Here is a 10,501-nt window from a genome sequence, read left to right as displayed (position 1 = left end):
CTTCTGATCCCTCCAGGAGAGTCCTGCTACTTCTCTCAGGAGATAGTAGCTCTCCCCTCCGTCCCAATACTAAGTACAAAGCACTTAGGCAATGAGTCAAAGCTGATCAAAATAAGAGCCTTTATAGACGTCTCTAGAGAGGAGGGGGAAAATTGGATTTAAATAAGCATTATATACAACTCCCAAAGGTAAAATTCTCCCACCCACGCCGTCCAGCTCCAAAGTGTCTCAGGCAGAGATTGGGCACCACCAAGTAAGTACAAAAATATCCAGGTTCTGTCTCCAGGCGCTGATGGAGAAGGGGCAGGTCAGGCCTAGAAATTAAAAGAGTAGGAGGCATTAGACAGGGCTGCCCTCGCTTCCTCTCCCTCTCCCCAGTGAGTGGAAAACAGGGAAGCTCTGCTGGGGCTCCCCACAGTGACCTCTTGAGGGCCGTATGGTCTGGCAAATAGCTCCAAACGACAGCAAGAGGGCTGCAATACAGAACTAATAAAAGCCGTAAGTGAAATGTGGCTTAAGGACCTCCCAGAGACCCTACGCTCATTTTACAGATAGAGTAAAAGAGGGCTACAGAAAAGAAAAAAAAAAAAAAAGGGCTACAGGAAATGCAGGGGCTGCCTCCGCCCAGCATGCCCAATGTGTGGGGAGCAGGTAGAGGGGTGGTAACTACCTCCCGGGCATAGACGGAAGGAGCCGATATGACGTAAATCGCATGAGAGTCTCCATCTTCAGGGTGATTCCAATCCGCTGGCTGGCTGTGGGAGGAAAAGAAGATCAGATCCCTCTAATTCTCCGATCTTGTTTTCCCCACCCACCATGGAGAGACCGCAAAGCCAACTAGGGGAGCTGTCAACGACCCAATCAGAAAAGGCGGGGAGCAGGTAAGAGGAAGGGACCAATCAGTAAGGTCTATCAGGGAATCGGGTCAATTGCACTATGGAGATTGACGAAAGCAGCCAGGAGAGAAGCCAGACGCCTGGGGCCCCTCACCTTGGCCCATCCTCCGAACCCTCCTGCGTTCTTCTGTTGTTGAGTGCATCTGGGAGCGCGTGCATCGATGGCTCCGGGGTTCCCGCCAGCAAGCGAGACCCAGTATCCTGGCCGGGGCCTCGGCGCCGCACGTGGACCAGCAAGAGCGCCGCGCCGGCCAAGCCCGCGGCCACCAGCAGTCCCAAGGCCGGAGGCAAAAGAAAGCGCTGCGGGTCCCCCTGTTTCAGGCCCGGCAGCTCTGCGGGCAATACCCGTGCGCCATCGTCCGCGCCGTCGGGGTGAACCGGGAACTCGCAGCGCGCGCCCATGTAGCCGGGGGCGCAGGCGCAGACAAGGCCAGAGAAGTGGGCGTAGCAACGGCCGCCGTGGGCGCAGGGGCGCGCGGCGCACGGGTCGGCGCGTTCGCGGCAGTCACGGCCGCCGAAGCCCAGAGCGCAGGAGCAGCGCCGCGCGCCGCCGCCCTCTAGGCACGTGCCGCCGTTGGCGCAGGCGCGGCCGGAGCAGTCGTCCAGGTCGTGCTCGCAGCGCGGCCCCGCGAAGCCCGCGCGGCAGCGGCAGCGCAGGGCGTGGCCCAGGTCCAGGCAGAGCCCGCCTGTGGGGAAAGGGTGTCAGGGGCGCGGCCTCGACGGGGATCCCCGAGCCTGTCCGTGCGTCCACTCCTCTGCGCTGTAATCCTGCCCACCTTCTGCGTCCCCGCTGTCTTTGTCCAACTCTTAGGGCCAGCCTCTGGGAGTTGGCCTGGAAAACAGGCCTTCTTCCTCTCCTCCCCAGTGAAGTCTTGGTTTGAGTCAGTCCACCTCCTGGGCGCTCTGTATGGCCGTTTTTCTCTCGGCTTCAGCCATACTCCAATAGTTAGCAGTCCCAAACATGTTCGAACCAGTTGGCCTTTGCCCAGGGCTTCTGCCTGGGATACCCTTTATCTTTTCCCTTCCTCCTTTACTCCCATTCTTTTCACCTTATCTCTCCCTGAGCTCCCTGGTATCTGCTCAGATGTCCCTTCCTCCAGGAAGCCTTCCCTGACTCTCCATTCCAACCCTGGGCTCCCCTATCACAACCCTGACAACTTCAGGCTCCAAGCACAACTGTGTCTTCCCCCACCCCGAGATGGTACCCTCATGAGGGCGGGGCCCTGAGCTGTCCTAGTCACTGCTGTGTCCCTAGTACCACTCAACCCAGAGTGAACACTCTGTTTTGGAGAGAATTAGTATTATGAGAATGCATGGGGCGCCTGGGTGGCTTAGTCGGTTAAGTGGCTGCCTTCAGCTCAGGTCATGATCCCAAGGTCCTGGGATCGAGCCCCGAATGGGGCTCCCTGCTCAGCGGAGAGCCTGCTTCTCCCTCTCCCTCTTCCCCCTAGTGCTTGCTCTCTCTCTAGTAGTCTGTGTCTCTCAAATAAATGAAATCTAAAAAGAATGCACTGAGCCCTTTACTCATAATCTTATGTAACTTTGTAACACCGTTATCAGATCAGATCTCTCCACTGCTCATTCCTGTGGCTCCATCTCCCTCAGGGTAAAACCAAAATCCTCCTCATGGCCCAGGAAGGCCTACATGATCTGTCTGGATCACCTCCCTCCCCTCATCTCGCACCACTCTCCCTGCACTCACTCTGCTCGATCCACACCTGCTTCCCTGTGATCCTCAAAAGGTCAGGCACGTTCTGACCTCAGGGTCTTTGCACTTGCTATTCCTGCTTCCTGGAACATAACTCTTCCCCCTAGAACCCACATGGCTCCCTCCTTCTCTACCCTTCAGCAAGGTTTTGCCTAACCACTTTTGCTAAAATGTCAACCCTCCACCCCATACACACTCCCCATCCCCTTCTGGCTTTATTTTTCTTCTTAGGTTTTTTTTTTTTTTTTTTTTTTTAATATATTGTGTATTTATTTATTCGAAAGTGAGTATGAGTGTGAGCAGGGGGAGGAGCAAAGGGAGAGGGACAAGCAGACCCCACACTCAGCACAGGCTTCACACAGGCTCTGTTTCATGACCCTAAGATCGTGATCTGAGCCAAAGCCAAGAGTCCTGTGCTTGACCTACTGAGCCACCCAGTGACTGTTTTCTTCTTAGTTTTTATCACCATCTAACTTCCTATATAATTTACTTACTTGTTAATTGGCTGTTCTGTCAGCTCTATGAGGGCAGGGGTTTTTTTTTTTGTTTTGTTTTGGGTTTTTTTGTTTGTTTGTTTTATTTCATTCCCTGCTGTAACCGTAGTGCCTAGAACAGGACCTGGAACACTGCCGATACTCAATTATATGTGTTTTTAAGTAATATCTACACCCACCATGGGGCTTCAATGTACAGCTTCGAGATCAAGAGTCTCACAATCTACCTACTGAGCCAGCCAGTCTCCCCTTACTCAAATATTTTGGTATGGGAATACCACCTTGCCCAGAACAAGCAGGCTGGACAGGACTGCCCGGGTGGCTCAGTTAGCGTCCTTTGGCTCAGGTCAGGATCCCAGGGTCCTGGAACTGGGTCTCACATCGGGCTCCCCGCTCAGTGGGGAATCTGCTTCTCCCTCTCTTTCTGCCTCTCCCCCTGCCTCTGCTTGTGCGCGCTCCCTCTTAAATAAATAAATAAAATCTTTAAAAAAAATAAATAAAAATAAAACAGATTGGGGGTGGGGGAGGCTCACTTCCCCAGGCCAGAGGGTAGAGAAAGCTCAGCCAAGATTCCCACCCAGGGCTGTCTGAGCCAAGCCCCGCTGCTGCCCACTGACCACGCAGGGCCCCTCCCTGCCTGGCCTCCCCACCTCACCGTTCCGGCATGGCTTCAGGCTGCAGCGATCCACTCTCTTCTCACAGTTGGAGCCTTGAAACCCGGGCGGGCAGTGGCAGATGTAGGCAGAGTTAGGGTCTGCGCCTCCCACACACAAGCCGCCATTGAAGCAGGGTCCATCCGCACATGTCACCCCGCTCACCTCACACCGCAGTCCGTAGAACCCTCGGGGACAGGCACATTCGAAGGATCCCGGGGTCTCCTGCGCAGAGGCAAGAGGACTTCAGAACGGGTCTCTCGGGAGCAAAATCCCAATCCCCTCCTGTCTTAACCAAGGAGGGCTGCTCCTTGCCGGGTCCTACCTCCCAGTATTCAGGGGCCCTCCCCTGACAGCTCCCCGCCCACCCCCAGCCCTCCCCAGGCTGTGATCTCAAGGAGCCGCAGATAGGGGGCGCTTGGAACTCCCGGAGGATGAGGAGGGAGGGGCTGATACTGACGCTACAGCTGCCCCCGTTGGCGCACGGGTTCCCGTCACAGGGCGCAGGCCTGGGTACAAGGCATCCAGGGGTGGCAGGAGACGGGCCCCTGGGAGTGAGGCAGCTGCTGGAGACCGGGATGGTGCAGAGGGGCCCAGTCCAGCCCTCCAGGCATCGACATTCGTTGGGCTGCTCGCAGAAGCCGTGGTCTGGACTGCAGCCCTGGCGACACGCTGCTATGGGGGAAGGAGAGGCAGAGGAAAGAGTAACGTTGATGAGGGCCGGGTCAGGAGGGCAGGAATCAGAGAAGTTTCTGGGGGCTTTCTGTGCACCACCTTCTCATCCTCGTGACAGACAACCCTCTGGGCTAGCGGGTATTGTGATCCCCAGTTTCCAGACAAGGGCACTGAGGCCCCGAGAGACACATAAGAAGTGGCAGACGGAGGATGTTAACCCAGGCCATTGAGCTCCCGACTCTTGTGCTCTTAGAAGGAGAATGGAGGGGCGCCTGGGTGGCACAGTGGGTTAAGCCGCTGCCTTCAGCTCAGGTCATGATCTCAGGGTCCTGGAATCGAGTCCCGCATCAGGCTCTCTGCTCGGCAGGGAGCCCGCTTCCCTCTCTCTCTGCCTGCCTCTCCATCTACTTGTGATTTCTCTCTGTCAAATAAATAAATAAAATCTTAAAAAAAAAAAAAAAAGAAGAAGAAGAAGGAGAATGGAGGGGTGCCTGGGTGGCTCAGTCATTAGGCGTTGGCTAGAGTCATGATCCCAGCATCCTGGGTCGAGCCCTGCATGGGGCTCCCTGCTCGGCGGGAAGCCTGCTTTCCCCTCTCCCTCTCCCCCAGCTTGTGTTCCCTCTGTAGCTGTCTCCCTCTGTCAAAAAAATAAATAAATAAAATCTTAAAAAAAAAAAAAAAAAAAACACTCTCTCTGCCTGCCTCTCTGCCTATTTATGATCTCTATCAAATAAATAAATAAAATATTTTAAAAGGGGGGGGGCGCCTGGGTGGCTCAGTGGGTTAAAGCCTCTTCCTTCGGCTCAGGTCATGATCCCAGGGTCCTAGGATCAAGCCCTGTATTGGGCTCTCTGCTCGGCAGGAAGCCTGCCTCTCTGCCTATTTGTGATCTCTGTCAAATAAATAAATAAAATCTTAAAATTTAAAAAAAAAAGAAAAAGAAAAGAAGGAGAATGGAGTGGGGCCTGCAGGGTCAGAACCTGGAGAGATAAGAATGATCCCCTGGGGCTGGGGAGGGGCCCCTGGACTTTCCAGCGAAATGGGAGGGTCTTCAATTAGGGCAGGTCTGGGAGAATCTGGGTAAGCCTGGGAGTCCTAAGGGGTTCACTGGGATTCAGAAGTTAGGGGAGGAGTCTGAGGGTCCCCATAATGGAGGTCAGGGATCCAAGCTTTAGAAAGCAATGATATCTGGCCTTTGCAGCTGCGGGGAGGGAGCATAAAGTATCCCTTGGTGACCGGGTTGTGGGAAACTGCAAGGAGTTTCCAAAGCTCCTGGGTGGGGGTAGGAAGGGCCCCAGCATTGGAAGAGCTGAGTGTCCTAGCATCTGGAAAGTGGTGTGCGCATGCGTTCGAGGAGGAAGCAGGTGGGTAGTGCTTACATGGGAAATGGGTGTGGGGCTCCTATTCGGGAAGAAAAAAGTGCTAGGAAGAGGGGAGGGGGTTGGAGTGCCCAGGCAGGACTGGAGAGAAGTCCAGGGTCCTCAGTTTCCCCGAGGGTGGTAGATGGATCACGGGAGGGGGCTGAGGACCACGAGGGGGCCTGGAGTGGGGCCTGGGATACTTGGCCAACAGTCAACAACATTCCCTAGTTTCCTGGAGAGGGGTGTGTCTGCCGCACCACGGCAGAGCTCTCGAGCCCCCGGTTCCCTGAGGAGGGTAACCGGCTTGTAAAAGGAACCTTGGGGCCGTGAGTGCAGCTAAGGAAGGAAGTTCCGGGGACGGAGTGGGGTGGAACGCAGGACTCACGCGTGGCCTCACACTCGTCCTCGACCGGCGTGCAGGGGCGCAGTCCCGAGCCGCACCGCGAGGAGGCGCTGCGCGAACGGCAGAGGCGCGCGCATGCGGTCCCAACGGCTGGCGGCTCGCAGCGCGCGCGGTAGGAGAAGCGCAGCTCCCAGGCGCCTGCGCGCTGCACGTCCCGGGCCCACGGGCCCCCGGCCGCCAGGCGGCGCCGACCCGCCACGCGTGCCAGCAGGCTCCAGGCTGGCCCTGCGGGGAGAAGGGAGCGAGGTGCTGGGGCGGGACGGGCCGCAAACGGACTCTGTCTGGCGAGACAGATGGAGCTTGCACTCTCCCTGCGGCTCTTAGCGAGGCCAAAACACCCCTTTTCCGAGCACTGAGAATGGCTGCAAACTCCCATAATGATGTAGTCATCCCATTAATACCCTAGGACCATTGCGATGACAACGGTCCTCCCAAAGAACCCGAAACACCCCCATATCTTGCCCAGGAATCTTTGCATATCAGTAAGGAGACCTCTAACATCCTGTGACATCTGATATATCTATATGGCCAAGGTGCAACACGGGTCTTTTGAACTGAGGTCATGACACCCCAAAACTGTGCCTCAGAATCTTCCTAGATCGAAATGGTGACAGATACCCCAATTACTAGACCGTAAATTGCCCTCATTGCCTGAAGCCTTGGGATACAGAGAGAGAGTGGCATTTTCTCCCCCAAGAAAGCTGTCACAACGCCCCCATATTGCCACAGGAGCTTTCAATATCTAAATGCTGCTCAGAACCCCCCAGACACACACACTGTAGACCTTACATGGCTCCAAAATCCCCTCAAATTAAGAATAAAATCACCCCATCTCCCTCCCTGAAACCTTTGCTCAACCTGTGACATCCCATAGGGCTCCTGGGACCTCTGTAGGGACACCATGACTGAGCTTGTAGCCAGGTTTATCAAAATCCCACAGTGACGGTGCATTACTGTGCCATCCTGTATCCTCCTGCTCTGGGGGCTTTTATTCCAAGATGCTAAGAGTGCCCTCTGCCTGGTATCAGCCCCTGGAGACTCCCGGGTCCAGGACCAGGACAATTCTACACCGACCTGCCAAGAGCCCTGGGACTACTGCCACCCAGCCCCCGCACTCAGAGCTGGGAGGACAGCACAGGCTGTTGATCCTGGGAATGCCCCACCCTACAGACAGTCCCATGTCACTCTCCTGGATCATACATGGGGCTCCAGCTCCCTGGAGTCCCCACACTGTGCACTGTAGTCTGATGACTGAAGACACTCACCTCCAATCTCTTCTAACTCCTCTCTCCAGGTTTCGATGATGAGAGAGAAGGTGCCCTGGTTGGGAGGAGAAAGGAGAGGAAAGAATGAAGACAGTGGAAGGCCAGATTTTTGGGGTGGTGATCCTTCCAGGGACCAGGCAGACAAGGGACAATTCCCAGAGGGGCTGGCCCAGGGAAGGAATGACAGTTTGGGCTTCCTTTATGGAGCACTTCCTGTGAGTAAACGTTAGACTGGAGATAGATGGTTGAACCCCTCAAGAGGGACCCTTGTGAGGTACCATGATGATCCCATTTTACAAATGGGGAGACTGAGGCTAGAACAGGGAAAGCCACCTTGCCCAGAAGGACAGGGGTCTAGACTTCAAGTACCGGTCCGTTCACCTGCCCACTTTTGGGGTTGTAGGCTAGGAGATAGGATTTTGGAGGTAAAAGTCATGAATACGGGCCCCAACTGGAAGATAGGAGAAGGGATAAGGTGAGAGGAGACGGGTTTCGAAAACAAGGTGGAGGAAGGTCCCCAAGTGCAGGGAGATCTGAAGATAAAGATAAGGATTCCAGTGTTTAGGAATCCCCAAGGAGCAGAGGTAGCGTCCTGTGAATTTAGGATTTACAGAGGGTGAGATTGAGGTTCTGGGAATTTGGGGTCCCAAGCATGCAGGGTGGGTATCAGAACATCTGGGATCCCCAAAGGGGAAGTGGGACTCATAAATTTGGGGTGCCCTGTGGGAAGTCCATATAGTAGAATGCGGGATTCTAGGTTATAGTTACTTGTCTGGGAATTTGGGGTCCCCAGAGGGACCCCCAGAGGGCAATGCTGGGGGCTTGGAGGGCAGAAGGCCATAGAAGTTTGGGTAGGGCCTCCAAGCACCGGGTTCTCACCGGCCAGGCTTCCCGGAAGGGAACGCGCATGAAGCCGTCGGGCAGCGGCAGGTCAGGCGCCAGCGCTTCGGGCTGCTGTTGGGTGTAGACCGGTCCTCGCGCAGTCAGCGCCGCGCCCAGGGCGCACGGAGACTCGGCGGCCTCCTCGGAGACCCCTGGCTTCAGGCAGACCCTAAAGAAGAGGCGACACGGGCCCTGCGCAATGCAGGGGGACCGCGGGGCACCCGGTCCTGGTCCCGGCCCGAAAGAGTGGATCTGCAGCTCGAAGACGCCTGCAGGCCGTGCCTGGGGCCGGAAAGGGGCACAGCGTGAGGAGGTGTGGGAGCCCAGGCGTTCTCCGCCCCCCCCCGCACCTCCTCTCCAAGACCTCTTGGGTCGCACCCCTTCCCATTTCTCCCTCTCCACTCCCGCTCTGACCTGGGGAAGGAAAATAAGCGCCAGGATCACTGTCCGGGGCAAGAGCTGGGGCATCTGCGGGCTGACCATGGCCTTTCGGGGGGGTGCTGGAAGCAGCAGCTGCGGGCTCCCGAGCCTTATATGTGAGGGGACGGCCCCGCCCCTTCAGGCAGCCGCCGGGCTCCGGGAGACCCCAGGGGAGGAGGTCGCAGGAGAAGGGGAGCTTGCCGGAGCAACCGTGGATTGCGGTATGGGCACCGGCTATGCAGTGAGTGTGCCATCCTGCGTGTGCTTTGGGCCTGACTCCGCGTGTGACTCAGGGTGGGGTGGGGTTAGGGGCTTAAGACAGTGTATTAGGCTATACAGGGTTTTAAGATTCTGTGCGTGCATGCAGTGTGAGCAAGAGCTGCTGGCGGGAGGCTGTACGTGACTCTGTGATTGTGTGCCTGGCTGAGACCGCGTGCCTCCACGTGTGCCTAAAAGTGTATACAGTTAAGACTATTTGTGAGGTTGTACGTAATTCTAAGATTCTGTGGTTGTGTGTGTGTGTATGCGTGTGCACCAGCATGGGAGAATAGAGATGTACGTGACTTCATGATTGTCTGACTTTTGGGGACTGTGTGGCTGTTGTGGATGCTTCTCTGGGCCTGTGTAAGAATGAAGGTGAGATCCTGGACCACTGTGTGGAGTCACGTGAGCCTCTAACTTTGAGGTCTGTGCAGGTACCTCTAGGTGGCTGTGCGTGTGTGGTAGGGTCTGTGTCAGCTGTGAATAACCAAGCGTCCACGTGTGAACGAGATTGGGTGTCGGGAAGCCCAAGGGCGTAGCCATGTGTGCGGGCGATGAAGATCCCGGGTTCTTTGTGGACCTGTGTGTATGTGTGTACATGCTTGGTGTGTGCGCTGCCCTCCCGAAGACAAAGCCACCCTTCCAAACCCCGCATCACGGATGCACCAGACGCCGGGTGGGGAGCCCCCGCCTGCGAGGCGGCTCCAGCTGTATGTAAATGCCGCCATCTGCCGGACGCCTGCGCCCCTCCCCCTTTGGGCCGCAGCTGGGCCGCCCATTTGGCCTCCGGAAGGTGTGAGGAGCAAATGGGCAGGAAATTCCGTCTTCACAGATCAGCCACCCCCCGCCCCGCTCCCTCACAATGGGGGGACCAAGCACCCCCCAGGGCCCTCCAGAAGCCCCAAAGTATTCCCGGGGCCACACCAAGGAAAGCAATGAGAGCAGGTGCTCCAGCCTCCAGTCCCAAACTCTCTGTGCCAGGTGCTGAGTAAAGCCCTTAGGTGATGCCAACCCCTTTTCCTAACCCCACAAAGAAAACATTTTAATACTTAGAGCCTAATACTTATGGGGGAAATACAACTTCGATTTACAAACTTATTTTTCTTTTGGAGAAGACAGGATGATCACGAAAGTGCAGCCAGCAGAACCCAGCACACACAAGCGCTTGGCAATTTTTAATCAAGGAGTGAGTTCAGTTAGAGACTTTCCCTCTTAGGGGCACCCGGTTGGCTCCAGCAGTGGAGCTGGCAGCTCTAGATCTTGGGGTTGTGAGTTCAAGCCCCACACTGGGTGTAGAGATTACTTAAAAATACAATCTTTCCTTTTTTTTTTTAAAAAAAAAAAAAAAAAGATTGATATATTTATTTTAGAGCTCCAGCGAGTGCGGGGAGAGGCAGAGGGAGCAGCAGACTCCCCACTGAGCTCGGAGCCTGGTATTGTGACTCCAGGCCAAATCAGGTCCCTCACTCAACCAAGCCACCCA

At 55.8% G+C, this 10,501-nt stretch overlaps 1 protein-coding gene across 1 annotated transcript; it reads right to left on the bottom strand.

The window, feature by feature from the left end:
* Positions 1–103: 103 nt before the first annotated feature.
* On the bottom strand, positions 104–9,869 carry DLL3 (delta like canonical Notch ligand 3). The gene is made up of 9 exons (XM_059152084.1): positions 8,752–9,869; positions 8,335–8,619; positions 7,456–7,510; positions 6,173–6,415; positions 4,212–4,426; positions 3,754–3,976; positions 991–1,582; positions 671–755; positions 104–314 (listed from the first exon to the last, which is right to left on the bottom strand). The coding sequence occupies exons 1-9, from the start codon at positions 8,818–8,820 to the stop codon at positions 309–311; spliced, it is 1,773 nt and encodes a 590-aa protein (XP_059008067.1). The 5' UTR covers positions 8,821–9,869; the 3' UTR covers positions 104–308.
* Positions 9,870–10,501: the final 632 nt, after the last annotated feature.

Source organism: Mustela lutreola, chromosome 16 (assembly GCF_030435805.1).
Source record: "Mustela lutreola isolate mMusLut2 chromosome 16, mMusLut2.pri, whole genome shotgun sequence".
NCBI classification, from domain to species: domain Eukaryota; kingdom Metazoa; phylum Chordata; class Mammalia; order Carnivora; family Mustelidae; genus Mustela; species Mustela lutreola.
This window is presented reverse-complemented; position numbering and strand designations above follow the sequence as displayed.